Source organism: Manis pentadactyla, chromosome 2 (assembly GCF_030020395.1).
Source record: "Manis pentadactyla isolate mManPen7 chromosome 2, mManPen7.hap1, whole genome shotgun sequence".
NCBI classification, from domain to species: domain Eukaryota; kingdom Metazoa; phylum Chordata; class Mammalia; order Pholidota; family Manidae; genus Manis; species Manis pentadactyla.
The window spans coordinates 164,038,135-164,054,154 of record NC_080020.1 but is presented as its reverse complement, the minus strand read 5'-3'; the positions used below and the strand labels follow the sequence as shown (position 1 = coordinate 164,054,154).

The window sequence follows — 16,020 nt, the reverse complement described above, 5'->3', positions numbered from 1 at the left end:
GAATAAGAGAACCATAGCTCTTAAAGAATTCACAATCTATCTGAATTGACACAAAGCAGGCCACAACTGCAGAGTGAAAAGTTTGTGGTAGGAATAGGCCTTGGACATTTGGGGTAGATAAACTCTATCCAGAGTGTCTGTTGGTGGGGGAGAGAGGTGGGGAGAAGAGGTAGGAGATGAAGTCTTGGGGGGCTTGGGGTCAGAGAAGAGTTTGGTTAAGGGATGGATTCACCACTGGGGCTACCTCCAAACTGAGCCCTCGCCCACAAGCAGTTCACTCCTAAAATCCCTAACACTTGACCTCCAAATTCTAAAGAAAGTAAAAGGGTTTGTCTGGTTCCTGGCCATGACTGTCATTTCTCTGCAACTAAATGCTGTGTTTACCTCTGTCCAAGTCCCAGCCCTGCAACCAGCCTGGCCTTTTATCATCCATACTGATACCTTAACCTGCACAATAGGGATCAACTATCCACAGGAGGTCCACAGTAAGGAACCACCAACCATTATATCCCACCTTTTCTGGAATACTGTTCTAGGAAATGTAGGTCAAGTGAATGAGAAACGCTGGCAATCAAAATGGCCTTTGAAACCCAGAGGAAAACTTTGAGGTGTCCCAGCAAGCCTGATGGTATTCCATAATCACCACAAATGCCTTTTTAATCCCAGAAACTCATCCCACACCAGAAGATGAACCTGTCCCATCTCTGGTGCTTCATCCTAAGCACACTCTGAGCTGCCATGGCTGTGAGGAGACCCAAGGCCCAATGAGCATTGCAATTGCCCTCACCTTAATTTCTGCCTCCTCTACAGATTCAGGTGACACACACTCCAGCCAGGACCAACCCTCAGACTCCTGCCACCCCACAGCACCATGACACATGTAACAGCTGATAGATATGTTTAAGGTAATACTGTTATGAAATCCATAGTCTTAACATTGTTGACATCGTAGTCAAGAAAATTCTCTTTTGCTATTTGTTTGCATTCAGATGGAAGTAATGCAAAATATGATTATATTCCAAGTAAAACTCACCAAATTTTAAGTCACTTGTGTCATTTTCCTCATTCTTCCCCAGTTTATTTAATTCAAGGCCCAGAATCACCAGCTGGGGCTTCCCATTAAAGTAAGACTTTCCTTATTTCCACTTCTGCCCCTCTTCAACTTCTCTCCCACAATCCCACCACTCTCTAATTTAATTTGGTAAAGAGGGCAAACCACTAGCTGCCATAAACATTAAATCTGTTGAACTGCCTCTTCACATTTTCTTGCCCTGCTAGATTTCTTCCCCACCCAAATTATCAATTGTACTTAACTAATGAAAAACAGATATTCTACTTCTGCAGAAGAATGCAAAGTGGTTTACAGTACAAATCTTCAACTGTCTATCAATTGCTTAAAGAGGCTCAATCATATTTTGGTTGTAAATACAAACCAGATCTCTATGACAAAACCACCAAATGACTGGAGTAAGCTATATCCTCAAGTTAAATCTGAGCACTGCATTAGTGGCCAAACCATCTCGCAATTATTTTTCACCTTGTAATTAGTGGGTTAATGTACTCAACTTCCTGTGAATTTCACTTGCATTAATTCATGTAAGTTCACATTTAAATAAAACACTGCACAGTAAGGAATCCTCAAACCTTCACGTGACATTCATGACTTGAGACTCTAATGTGGGTTTTGCAGGGGATCTGAGATTAAGGAGAATGGAACCTGCAAACACTGTCACGCGGTACATAATGCTTATGCCACAGACTGTGCGGATGGGTGCACACAGTTTGTTACTTTCTTTGCTCCATTACCTGTAAGTAAAATTATTTAAGGTGAAATTTATTTCAAGATTATTTCAAGTATCATCTAAATACTTTCAGAAATTGTCACTATAAATTCCATGAGTGTTAATGACCATGACTTGCACACCTTGGTGTCTCCCATGGGATATGGGCACAGTGCCTTACAGCGTATGTCCACAGGACATGTGTCACTGAATTTCAGGACAAGAGACAGGGTATATAAAAGAAACACTTTTATCAAGGTAAATGTCACAAGTCCCATCTATCTTTGTGTGAATTGGAAAATGTCAATCTCAAATTCCCACTTATAGGAAAAGGAGAAAATAATTTACGTATATTTTTGTACATGCAATGATCATTGGTTTCCCTAAAATTCTTAGAAAGATTGCACAGAAATCCAGCCCTAAATGCTACCAGCAGTCCTCACAGCTATATCAATCTAGAACAAATTCCATGCTAATCATTTTTTTAAATAAATGAAATCCAAAGGCAGTAATGTAATGCAAATGGACTATTTCACTACAGGAGAAAATGAGCATTTTCAGTTACATATGAGGGCAGCAGGAAGGCCTCAGACTGCCCACCAGGAAGAATTTCCCAGTGGGGAAGCTGTAGCTCCCACACTTTGGCCATCTCCAGGGAATGTGGTAGAGTCACCTTTTCTTTTCAGGTTCTTAGAAATTGACCAACGTAACTTTGGGATTGTGTCCCAAGGAACAGTTGAGACTTTAGGAACCAGACAGGCCTGGGCTTGAGTTTTTGCTCTGCGGCTCACCAGTCAAGTGACCTGGGGTGGGACTTTTCATCTTCCTTAGCCTCAGTCTTCCCACCTGTAATGGCAAGCTGCCTACAAGAATGCTGTGAGATTGCTATGCAGTGATGTCTATAAATTGGGTAGCAAAGTGCCTGCTACACTTCCAAAATTGGGTTCACATCCACATGAGCACAAAAGTAAATCATTTCCTAAAAAAAGAAAACATATAATTCATATTTTAAAGTAAGTCCAACCAGGAATGTTGTTCTATGTATGTCCTCATGCATAACCTCTACATTTTACGTGTAAATACACTAATCCATGTCTACATATAATATGTAGCATGCACACATACACTTGTAAATTGTTAGCATATGAAACATTACTAAAGGTGCATCCTCATTGCAAAAATAGGGCTACTACTATAAACATCATAGGCAAAAGAGAATTAAATGAGTTCAGTATAGAGCATATAAAATAATGCGTAGGGGAGAGCAAGTGCCAGTTGACTGTTCACTGTTTGTTATCATTATTATTACTGATGCAGAATGATAAGCCTAAACTGCTTTAAGGTAATCATTGTGCCAGGCTATCTGCCAGGTAGTAGGGATGCAGGGGTGAGCGAGATGGACTCAGGCTTTAGCCACATGAAGAGTCCTACCCTGTAGGACAGCTAAACACGAAGAAACACAAAGCTAAAAGTACAAACTGTAACAGAGGCTATTAAGGAAAGGAACTGGGTAACCTGAGAGAGATTTCACCAAGGGTGATAAAATTGTATCAGTTAGCCACATGCTGGGTCCTGCTGTCCAGACAGCAACATCATTTATAAGATGGTTGTGGGATTAATGATGTAAGCAAGGTCCAAAGAACACCTTCCCAGAGAGGATTCAAACCACGACCTGTGTGACTGCTACCATGCCAATGGACAGCCTGAGACTCTGTTCACAAACACACTCCTCCTCCCACTCACCTCTCAAACGGTGTCCTTGTTACTCGTTTGTTCATACATGTACTCGTGAATTTAACAAATGGTTACTTACTAATCATATATATTATGTATATGTAATATACAAGCTAACCTGGTCCCTACCTATAGAACCGTAAATATAGCAGAGTAGCTAAGTGGCCACGCCCAAACCCCAAATTATCACTACTCAAATGCAAAATTATATATTCACTTAGTATTTACTTACAAATGAAGTTTAGTTGAAGTACCATATTTCATCAACTCTAAAACACAAATGATTTTAAGAAGTACTATTAAATACTAGTAAGAAAGAAAAAATGTTGCCTATGTAAGATACCATGAACTGTAAGACACTTCCCTATTTTAGAAATATTATAATGTATAATGTATAAAAAATATGGGCCTATAGCAACAAAATGTCTGTACTTCGGTGAAATGAAATTGTTCCCTGATACTTATAGAAATTATTTTGAACATCCCCAATTACATTTCTATGCAAAAACAAGTTTGACGTCTGAAAATCAAATCATTTGTTTCATGACTACATCAGCACATTTAGACAAGGCCATTTTGTATTTCTGAAATAAAGATTTGTTTCTTACATACAATGGCAACAGGTACTATGTATCAGAAACATTACTATTGAGAATCCCTTTTCTCCAACTACACATCTAAATGTTTTTCTGATTCTAAAAACAGACCTGAACAACTTGGCAAACACATGGAAAAAGCAGGTGGCACATTTGAGCAGAGTAGTCATTAGTCACTTTCTCAACAAACCAGAGACTGTCTTCACCACCTTTGAGATTTTCTTCAAAGAAAGAAAAATCAGAGCTTTAAAAAAGGAGGCTCACAGTATCACACAGCATATGTCAGTGAGTGGAAAGAATGCTGCACAGAGTCAGAAGACCCGAGTTCCAGTACCCATTCTATTACTGGCTCTGAAACTTTCTGGGTTTATTTTCCCATTTGCCAAAGGTATGGAACCAGCCAGATAGTAAGGTTCACTTTCTGGCATTAAAACACCATAATTCTGAGGTTCAACAACACTGGTTCTTGTTATCTACTTATTCTAAAAGACCCAATTTATACAAAATCCTAGATTATGTATAAAATGACAGTGCACTTTATACTTCTTGAAAAACTTTACTATCTCAACTAAAAAGGGGTTTATAAAATCCTTAACCATTCTCATGGAAGAAATCTTCCTTATTTTTCATTGTATTTTCTCTCCCTAATTCTACTGGATTCTTTCCCTTTCTTCATAAACTATAAAACTCCTTTTTCCTTTGCTCAGGAATTTTTAAACATTCTAGGCTGCCCCTAACAGTACTCTGGAAGGCATCTACAAGTGTTGGGATTTGTTTCTAACTTAAATCAATATTGTGACACTTATGACTTTCAGCATAATACATACCATCAACTGAGAGGAAACAAAATTCTCTTAGTATCTCCAGTTCTGCTACTAACCTCAGAGCCTAAATAATTTTTGACCACTTTTTAACTAAGTGTGTAAGGTGACACTGTTGTGACTGCTGTTTTTCTAGTGGAAGAGGAAATGGGCATGGAAACATGGCATGAGAAAGAGAAGATTTGGGGATTTAAAAGTTTTTATACACTAAACACTGTAGTCTGTAACCCCATACATAGGAGATAACTTGGTTTAGATATCAGGTTCTCCACCCTTAATAACAGGTCAATCACAGGACTAGGATAACTGAAGGCCACTCTAGCAACAGAAAGCTAAACTAGATGATCTCCTAAGGCCTAGTGGTCCTGAGAGTCTAGGAGAAAAGAACTTCTTGTTCTGTGAGGAGTGGATTGTTAAGTATTGCTAAGGGTGGATTAAAGACCCTAATCTTTTAGACATTCTTCCTTTTTTCTCTAAAATCTCCTTCCACTAAAACAGCAGACCTATATGAGACCAGGATTTTTCAGTAACTCGATGAGCAAGACCCCAGGAGAGAAAGACATGGGTACAACTAATCCATTTGTTCCTTCTGACTACAACACTCTCAAATGTCCTTTAAATTATACAGTAAGAATCCAACTTTTTCCAACTTGCTAAAGTTATCTAGCCAGGCATTTGTCCTTAAGTGATCTGGTCACTAAGTGTAGCTACTGAATGCACATTCAGCATTCTATGCTTTTAGAATGAATCTTCTCAAGAAATGAACTAACTCTCATCCAGTATCAGTACAAGCAGTAGAATGAGGAGCAAAGTGGAAAACGGCAAAGAAGAAAGCTAACTTTGGTTGAGTGTCTATTACATTCCCAGTGTTTTGTGTAAATTGCTTCACTTATCTGCACAGTGAACCCAGATTATCTGTTCTTCATCATTTCCAGGTGCCCATTTTTTTCACTTTTTAACATGTCTTAAATCAGGATGCATCAGACAACTAATGGCATGTCACAGTTTTAGTCAGCAATCACTTTCCACTGTTAGCAGCATCAAAAAAAAAGGTGCATCTTACAAGTGATAGTGTCTCAGATTCCATTAAAATACAGTATTATTTTCACAGGATTAGAAACAGAAATTGAGAAATAAATTTTAGAAAGTGCTCAGGGTTATTAGACTGTAAGGGACTAGCCAGACTTCAAACCCTGTTGTAGCTTATTCCAAAGTCTGTTCCTACACAACGTACCTAACAAACACAGAGACTTTGAACACCGCAGTAATTCTCAACAGTCAGCGATACTCAAAGACTACCAACCTTGGGTATTGTTTTCAGGAACTGAAGATTCACACCGCCTGGTGGAGATGTAAATAATTGGTTAAGGTCCCTAAACTTCTGGGAGTCTTCTAGGCTATGCTAACTCTGGGTGACAACGCCACATTTTTGCTGAGCCTACAATCTACAGAGAAGACATTTACAAGTGTAGCACCCTTGTGTACAAGAGACGGCCTCACCTCACCTCCACCCCACCCCCTCCAATTTCCTACTGAAGCATACTTCCTCTACTTCTCACCGACACACCCTTATCCTGGGGTTCATCCTGGACCACCTCACCTCTCACTCCTAAATAAGGACAATCATAACATGCCACCCCCATCCCGCCACTTACCACCACGAGGTCAAGAATGTGCGCCCAGGTCTGCAGGGCTCTCAGACCCGGATCCTGGCTCAGCCACCCTACGTTCCCACCCGCCAGCAGCCTAAGTCATGCCGCCGTCCCACATATCCTGCAAAACCCTCTCCATCCCGGAGGATCCTCGACTTGGTTCGGGACTCTTGCGGGTCTCAGGCCCCCGATAGCTCTCCGCACTGGGGCGCCCGGCGCGGGCCAGAGCAGGACGCGGGGCCTGGTAGGCCAGGAACTCGCGGAAGCCTGGAAGAAAATAGCCCTGCCGGACTCACGGAGGAAGGAGCGAGACAGGAGGCGGGCGGCGGAGAGGCCACTGCTGCCAGGGGCCATGGTCGCAGTGACAGCGGCCTCAGCAAGGGCTGCGGTCATCCACCAATGACACTCCCAGGCCCCCGAGGACCTGGCAGGGGCCGAGGCAAGAGCAGGAAGAGGTTGGCCAGAGCATTCGCCTGAATGAATTTCCCACCGCAGGGGGTCCTCTTCACCGATCACAGAATCGTAGATGGAAAAGAAAAGAAGTTTCCTAACGGAGAAGTAGACAACAACACAGCTCTTTCCCGGAAATATGACTGTGATTCGACATTAATCGCAACGGCAGCTTAGGCACAACCCCAGGCAAGGCCTGTCGGCGCGTGGCCTTCTGGGAAATGTAGTTTGAGGGCCTCGGCATGTTTGTGGTGTAAGTGGGGGCCCGCGGGACGGGAAGCGAGTGGGCAAGGGGAAGTCAGACCCAGAGGAGGTGCCAGGAGTGAGGAAACAGTGAGGCGAGGTGCAAAGGGCAGTGCAGAACTTTCCGTGCCCCTAGGCCAATCTGCACCTTACTTCTCCTCGCCTGCCATGTGGACAGGCCAAAACTCCCCACTGCCCACCCTTGTGAGGACCCGGAAGTATTACCGGTGGTGATAGTGAATCTGAACTCGTCCCAGGGCCCAGGGGAGGTAAGGATGTGACAAGAAGACCAAAAGCTACCTTACTGACACCGAATTTCTTGGAAAATGGATCTTTAGATTAAACAAGCTATTATACAGGCTTCCACTAGCAGGAAGTGTATGAGTGCCCCTTCCCTGGGGATCGTGGAGGACTGAAGTTTTAGGACAAATGTGACTGCTCCCTTTAAGAGATTTAGAAGGAGCTCAGCCCCAGAGTCAAAGGTAAACAGGAAACAAAGTAATCCACCTCCCTATCTCCAACCACGCCCCTAAGATTACTTATTGTTATCATCAGTAACACTAGCCATTATCATTTACTCCCAAGCTGTGTGATGTGTAAGTAGGGTTACCCAAGGAGATGGCTCAGTATTTCCTTTATAACCAAGATATTGCCAGTCCTTTGACTGCACAAAATCCCTCCCTCAGGTAATGGCTTATGTCCTTGTGATGATTCAGTGGTTTCCAGTAGGTCCAGTATGAAGACTCATTTTAAATAGCACAGTTCTTCCTGAGCCTTCAGATGATAATGGTAATATTTTTAATTTCACTTAATTGGTAAAATGCTGACAAAAAATTTTATTCTGGTATGAGTTCAATGAGTTTTTACTTCCATGAGGACAGGCACTCACTTTTATATGCAGATTGATTTTAGAGTCAGACAAATACAGATTCAAATCCCAATGTGCCACTGGTGACGTGATCTCTGGGTCTCAGGTTTTCTCGCTGAGATGGGGATGAAATTCCCTATCTCAGTGTTGTGAGCAGTTAATGCATTAATATGTAAAGTCCTTAGTACCCCGTAAGCATTCAATAAATGTTAGTGATTATCATTAAAAACAATAACTTTTTCTTCCCATGGCAGGGTGATGTTTTGAAGTTTCTACTGATGTTGAGTAACCAGATGTGGAAGAGGACACTTCCATTTGTCTCAAAACTTTGGCTAAAGCCCCACAGCTGCGGACAATAGACCATAAGTAACTCTACATTCTAAAGAGGGCAGCCTAAGAGCTACCTCTCTCCGATTTTGATAAGAGGAGGTCAAACTTGACTTTGGATTCTCACCCTGGTACCCTAGCAGCTCAAATAACCAAAAGACTGGAATTCACTGAATGAGAGAATTCTGAGGTACAAGTTGTCAGCTGAAGGTTCCTCTTTCCTCCCACCCCCAGACAGTTGGTGGCAGAGAACTCCTTACAAAAAGGAGACTGGCATTAATTCTAGACTAAATACCTGCAGAACTGCAGAAATTCATGAGCCAACCTCAATGCCCAGAAAAGAGCTGGTCAAAGAATGCTCAGGAAAACTTGAGTTTAGGTGGAAGACATAAACGTAGAAACTTAATTCTGCTTCCTGCCTGGAAAACCCAAAGAAGGAGGCTAGCTGGAGTGGCTCTCATTGGCAGGCGGGCCAGTATTTGATGTGGCAAGATGTGTAATATTTCCGTGGGTGAAATGGAAGCCAGGAAAAAATCTGAGCTCTCCTCTAAGGATCATCTGCTAGGGCAAGGAATCCTAGTATAAAAGGCCACAGAAGACACAAAAGGAGATGGACAGGAAGTTACAAGAAGCCAGCCAAAAAGCCCACAACTCCCATCCAGATACTATGCAGACGGAGTTCCCTAGGCAGGGAAGGAGGAGAGGAGCTACTGAAAAACACACAAAGAGAGAACATTCCAAAGCGTGTGGCCCAGCAGGAAAGAACCACAAATAGCACCATCTACTATCCAAGCCTCACCCCACCCCTGCAGGAGCCCAGAGCAAGGGCGTGAAGGGGAGGAGTGTAAGAACAAGGAGAAAGCATGCCTTGATTCCTTCCCACCTGCAGGTTGTGGAGGCCCAGATCATGAGATATTAGAGAGGGGAAGGAGCTTTGACTGAGTTGTGAGTTTTAAATTGGATTGAATGGGACTTTTTAGTTCAAATAGGTTATTTTTTTCCAGAAATCAACATTCCAAAGGTACAAAAAAATTACGTAATGAGAAATCTCCCTTCCACCTGTGTCCCCACCACCCAGTTCTCCCTGAGGAAATATGAGTATTATACAATTTCCTGTGTATCCTTCTAGATCTATTTTGTGTATGTATAAGCATACACATATATCTATCCCACCCCCCATCATCCTGCTCCGTTGCCAGTTAGGGCTCATGAAACAGGCTGGTGGAGGAGTCAGGAGACGAGCAGTCGTGGTGGCAGCCCCTGGGGCAGAGTCTTTTTCTGCTTGAGTTCACCTGAAGTGGTCTCTGCTGTTGACAACCAAGAATTTTGACAGATCTGAGCTAAGTAATGAGGTTCAGTCTGTTGGAGCAAAACCTCTCATTTGCACTGTTTTTATGGAAATACATCGACTATAGTCATGAATGTGCCTAATCTAATCTGAACAGAAAGGAGAGTCCGACCAAGACTCTGGTGGATTCTCTACCTCATAAAGGAAATTAGGTCCTTTGTATACAAAAGGAACTATAATTCTGTATCTTACCTTGATTTTAATCTGAGTCCCTATTCTGTCAGGAGTTCAGATCTGTCTCCTTTCACCAGCGTTTTGTCTAACTTTCTAGAGTAATGCTGAGATGAGGTGGATGTGGTGGGAGGAGCAGTTGATGTTCTGTCCCTGCTGGCACCTCTGATATGCACATCCTTCCGTGTGGTCCTCTGCTGCTGATCCAGGTAGTACTGCAGCGGCCCTTACTCTTACTGGCAAGGTTCCTCTGTGTCTGGCCCCATGAGCTGTCTCTGGGCTCTTCTCAGATACATGAGAACCATTCAGAACCTCCATGATATGCTGGGCCAGGAAACATCTCTGATGGCCTAGAAACATTTAGCTGGATCTTGTAACCAGTATCCTCTCACTTGTGTACTCGCTCACATTCCCATTCTCTCTTTCTCTCTCTCTCTCTCTGGCCACAAGTCCCTGAGCTATGGACTGAATTGTTTCCCCCCACCTCCAAATGCATATGTTGAAGTTCTAATGCCCTGTGTGACTATATTTGGAGTAAAGAAATAATTAGGGTTAAATGAGGTGGTAAAGGTGGGGCCCTAGTCCAGTATTATTTGTGTCCTTATCAGAGAGACACCAGAGGGCTCTCTCTCACTCAATCTCTCTTTCTACCATGTGAGGACACAGTAAGAAGGCAGCTGTTTGCAAGACAGACAGCTTTCACCAGGAACCAAATGGATAAAGGACTTTTAAGCCTTCAGAACAGAAAATAAATTCCTGTTGTTTAAGCCACCCAGTCGGCATTTTTTTATGGCAGCGCATGCTGACTAACACACTCTGCCTCGTGTATACCCCAAACCTTTCTGCTGGTTCTTTTGACTACTCACCTCCATCCACCTTCAAGCCACAGAAGGTGGAAGGATAAATACCTAAGCTCCCCTGGCTTCCCTGCCCCCTCCTAGCCTGGGGAACCATTTTCTGGTCTGGGGATACTAACTCACATTTTCATCCTAAATCTAAGTTATTTCTGTTTGTCCTAGGGGCTTTGAGGTATCCATTCCTTTCCTGAGACAGTGGACTGTGAATACCAGAAAGAAACTGGTGAGGGGAAGAGGTGTAAATATTGGTGAGGAGAGGGTCAAAGCATGGAAGGAGATAACGGAAGGAAAAACATCAGTTGACATTACAAAGTATCTTCTGGGTACAATCTGGATGTGCCAAAGCTTTGTGTGTATTCACCCAGGTAATCTAACTCTGCCATACAGAAATGGAATAAAAAGAACCTTCTCTATAGTGTTTTAGTCAACTCAGGATACCATAATACAGTACCATAGACTGGGTGGCTTGTAAGCAACAGAAATTTATTTCTCACAGTTCTGGAGAATGGAAGTCCAGGACTGAGCTGCCCCCTGAGGTGAGCCCTTTCCTGGGCTGTCTTCTTATTACATGCTCACATGGCAGAAAGGGGGCAAGAAAGCTCTCTGGGGTTCCTTTCATGAGGGCACTACTCCCATTCATAAGGGTATCACCCTCATGACCTAATTACTTTCCCCGTAGTCCTCACCTCCTAATACCATCTCACTGGGTATGAGGATTTCAGCCCTCCTTTGAGGAGGACACATTCAGTCCATTACATCTAGGCCTAGTTCTGACAACTTTCTGGGGAAAAAAAACAATCAAAAACTTCATTCTAAAGGGACGAACAGCTGCTTCATCCAATGATACTGGCACACTTGAAGAGAAATGCCTTGTAGCGAAGAAAGGCGGGGACCCCTGGGGTTGATGAGCCAGCCTGAGCCCTCAGGCCCCCCTAATCCCTTCATAAAACAAATGCACAGAATAGGGGGCTTGTATCCTTGGCCTTACTTATGGAAGCTGGCACAACACAAATCAGAGAAACTCAACCTCAGATAGCTTCAGTTTTTAGAAAACTGGAAAAAGAGATGCATCAGAAAGGCTGGGGATTATTTTCATCTGATGCAGCTTCAAAGACAGAACCACACAGCACAATTCTAGGAAAGAATCAGCTGACACCACCGGCTGATTTGAACAGAAGCTGGCCTTTTCCGTCTCTTCTTTTCAGGGACTGGCACTGTTAGCTCGGCTGCCTTTCTTAAAGAATCAGGACAAAGAACTTTCTGAAATACATTTGTAGGGCTCTCCTTCCTTAAAGCCTATTACGGTTCTTTGAATGAGTGATCCACTCAGCATCTCTAAAGGGGAAGTTTCATCCTCATCAGACCCTTACAGGGATATCAAGAGCTTTGACCTCTCCTTTAGAAGAAATGGTTTCCACATATAATTTCTTTTCCTCATACTTGAACCCTGTTGCAAATTTGGTCCCCTAGGCAGGAGACTCTAAATACCTCATGCATGAGTTCCCCAGGAACCAGCTCCTCTTAAAGGGAAGGGAAGGGAGCAAGATTGGGCAGAGAGCGGGAGGCCTGGTTACAGGCAGGACCAATGACAGCCTTGGCCAGTGCCCTCAGGATTGTCCTGAATCTGGCAAGATGGTCAGGCTCCTGTACCTGGGCATGGATCTCACTGGGCGTGAGCCACCTTGGGGAGGGGCATGATCACAGTGGGCAAGGCAGCTCTGTATCCAGAGAAGTCCCAAGGTGTGGGGGGGGTGGGAAGGGGGCACAATGGCAGACAGCTGAAGACTCTGCCAACAGACTTCCAGGTAAGGAGGGCAGCATGCCCTTCACTGAAGGGGCATCTGGATGGCACATCACAGTATCTCCCTGCCAGGAGAAAGTCTGATGAGAAAACAGGAATCAGTCCTCAGCAAAACCATAAAGAAAACAGCTTGGTTTGAGTGGCCCTCCTTTCCCCACTCTAACCCTCTCCTGCTTCTGAAGGCTGACTCCTTTTCCCCTAGATACTCAGTACCCTCGGCTGTCCAGCACTGGGTCCAGCCGTTCTCTCACCACCTCTAAGAAATTCTGCAGCCCAGTGGCCAGCTTCTAAGGACAATGCTGTCTCCTAGGGATTAGGTACCCTAGGAGTTTAGCCTACTTTAACAAAGGTCCCTTGCAAATAACATGTTTGCATTTTAACAGATTGCCAATATCTTCGCACAAATTCATGATGCATGTTGAGATTTTGGAATTACAGTCAGGAAAAATATTTTCCACCCCCTTCTAATCCTTCTAGGATAACTTCTCTTCTTCATCCAGTGCATCTCCTAGAGGTTCTCTCTCACTCTCAATCTGTGTGTGTATGTGTGTGTGTGTGTGTCTGTCTGTGTATCTGCATCTGCATCTCTCTGTGTTTATTTTTATTTTATTTTTTTTGTAGCAAAAGAAAATCCAAGACACCAGGAGAGAGCAAGATTCCCTGGGACTCTGGAATATAGTGACAACATTATGACATTATGTCCCACTGTGCAACCTAGTGGAAGGGGCAAAGAAGACTCCCAAGAATTAGTACCTAAAGGAGAGGAAAGCAGAACCGTGAGGCCTATGAAAAGGAAAGAAGACAGTTCTTGGGAAGCTGGTTACGATATGAGAAAGGACTCCCAGGTGAAGAATGACCCATGTTCCTGGAAGATAAAGGATTCCACAAAAGAACAACTCCACAAGCAGCCAAGTTGTGGAGCCTCTGGTTCAGGTGCCATCACTCATCTGTGTTCAGCATTTTCATGGCTCCAGGCTGTGAAAGTCATCCTTTTCATTGATGCTTTATATATTTGTGAAATAAGTGAGAGTGTTGGGCTTTGTAGAATGATTTCACCTGATAGAGTTGAAAGGCTCTTCATGGACCTGAAGGATACATGCCCTTTCAACTCCATTCTGCAACACTGTCTACTATGCCCACCAAATCATTATTTCATTCTCTAGAAAGATGAATTTTTATTTAACTTTTTTTCATGATTAATACAAAAGTAATATACTTTTTCATTATAAATTTTACAGATAATTTTGACTTTTGGATTTCTTCTTTTCAGTATCTTCCAAATGTTCTCCAAGGTTAAGATGGTACTTTTATAACCAGAAAGAACAATCCATAGTTTTTTTTTTTATGGGTGAAATGATGTGATTAGGACCCAGACTCTGTGAAGCTCTGCATTAACTTGTACATTTCTGTCTGGTAGAGAAGCCTATTGTTTCTCTCCAGCAGAAAATTAACCCCAAAGTTTATGGTTTTATTGCTTTGTTGGATATTTCCCAGTTTCATATGTCATTTGGGAATCTCTGTGCCTCAGTTTCCTCACATGTAAGTAGGGATAATAGTAGTACTTTCCTCAGAGTTGTTCTGTGTATTAAATGAGATAGTCCACTTGGGAAAGAAACTGGTAGATAGTAAACACTCAGTAAATGTTGCCTGTTACCATCACAGGCTCATTTAACTGAAAAATCTAGGGTATATCCTTTGGGCATAGCTCAAATAAGTCATGAGGGCTTGTGTCCTCACAGCTCCAACCAAATCCTTCACAGAGAGAATGCTACTGCCTTGCTTTCTCTAGCAAGCACTCTAGGACTAACTGATTGGAAAGACTATCATGCCCTTGTTGGTGCAGGTGCCAGGGTGGGTGGCAGGTTTCCAGACAGAGGCAAAGACACAGAAGTGACCCCATACCCTGGAATCTGTCCTGCTGTCATGGCCTAAGGCCCTAGAGTCATACACCAACCCTAATATCCTTGCTTGTTCTACTTCATGATTTTAGGCTGAGATTTTCAAATGCTTAATAACAGTGTACATGGTATCTTTCCTTAAAAATTATTCTCTTATGAACTTAGCCCAAAGAGAGTCTAGATGCAATGGTAAATAGGAAAGAAACAAGATTTAAATTGAAAAACAAATGAAAATAGCCTCTGTATGTCCACCCAGTGCTGGAAAGGGATACAGCTCACAAACCTATGGAACAAAATCCACATGGACTTCACCATCAGACAGTCCAGAGTGTCTAATGGGGAAAATCACCTCCTCTCGCAGAGTCTCAGTTTCTTCACCTGTATTTAATGAGGCTCAAGGAGTGGCTCATGCTCTGCTTTGTCCCCCATATACAGGAAACAGCAAGGAGATCAGACATTCCCGTCTACATCCCATTCAGTGCCTCTTGAGGCTTATGACAGTCTTAAAGTACAGAAAATGACCCACCTGGCTCTGTCACTTTGACAAAAAGAGGTGGCAGAGGTCCACGCTGTGGAAGCCCATGTTCCCTGGCATAATTGCTAAGTCCTCCTCTCCTACCAAGCAGCACCACAGTGACCTTGGACTGTGTACTGATCCAAGACTAGTCCCAATGTCTGCCACCTTGTAGATCCCCCGTCCTCCTCTGTTTCTAGTGACCCACTCCTCTCTCCCAACATTGGGGCACCTCCTCTACTCCTGCCTCTAAGAGAGGTAACATCCTGTGACCCCAGGTTGGTCCATCCTACTGGGCTAAGGGAAGCTGTTTTCAAAAGTTTCCAGGTGATCTCCTGTTTCTGCCCATGCCGTGACATAGGTGGCAATTTCTCTTGCTAAATAAGAGCCCCCTCTCCACCCACCCCCCAATACACATATACCTTCACAAATTTAATTTCTAAAGAGTACTCTTCTTATATGGCTTCCACCATCCATATGTTTTTTTACATTTGTGTGTAAAATATGGATCATAACACCCACCTCACAGAGTTCTAAGGAATAGAAGGAACAACAGACATGAAAAGTCCATGGCACACTTCGTGGCACGTGGGACATCCTTGGTGAATGTTAGTTCACCTTCCCTGTGAGCCAGTGAGTTTATTTTTATGGTCGTTTTGGAGATGATGTTGAATAATGCTTCTGGGCAAAATAGATGACCAAAAGTTTTGGATCTTCATGACAATGAAATAAAACCAGACAGGCACTTAATGTATCAAGGGACTGAATACCATCCCCTCATTTTTAAACAAGATAGACTGAAAGAGAGAGTGCAAACTGCTGCCTCCTGAGGCTGCTGAGAACAAGTTGTGGTCCTGGAGCCTTAAGCCCGCCTCGGGGATCTGTCCAGCCCAATCGTTGTCTGACTGTGACAGGCAGCAACCCTGGATTCATAGCTCTATTTTCTCCAGCAGCTACAG

General features: G+C 43.3%; 1 protein-coding gene and 1 long non-coding RNA gene across 2 annotated transcripts in view; one reads left to right on the top strand and one right to left on the bottom strand.

Annotated features, from left to right (window-relative positions):
- The window catches only part of SUCLG1 (succinate-CoA ligase GDP/ADP-forming subunit alpha), a 43,602-nt gene extending 36,565 nt beyond the window's left edge, over positions 1–7,037 (bottom strand). Inside the window, exon 1 of the mRNA XM_036931085.2 lies at positions 6,881–7,037. Coding sequence (XP_036786980.2) covers positions 6,881–6,977 — 97 coding nt within the window. The 5' untranslated portion in view covers positions 6,978–7,037. The remainder of the gene's footprint in view (positions 1–6,880) is intronic.
- A 238-nt stretch (positions 7,038–7,275) lies between these two features.
- On the top strand, positions 7,276–13,879 carry LOC118935065 (uncharacterized). The gene is made up of 3 exons (XR_005033667.2): positions 7,276–7,759; positions 8,400–8,662; positions 13,271–13,879. It is a non-coding gene; the product is annotated as an uncharacterized LOC118935065 (long non-coding RNA).
- Positions 13,880–16,020: the final 2,141 nt, after the last annotated feature.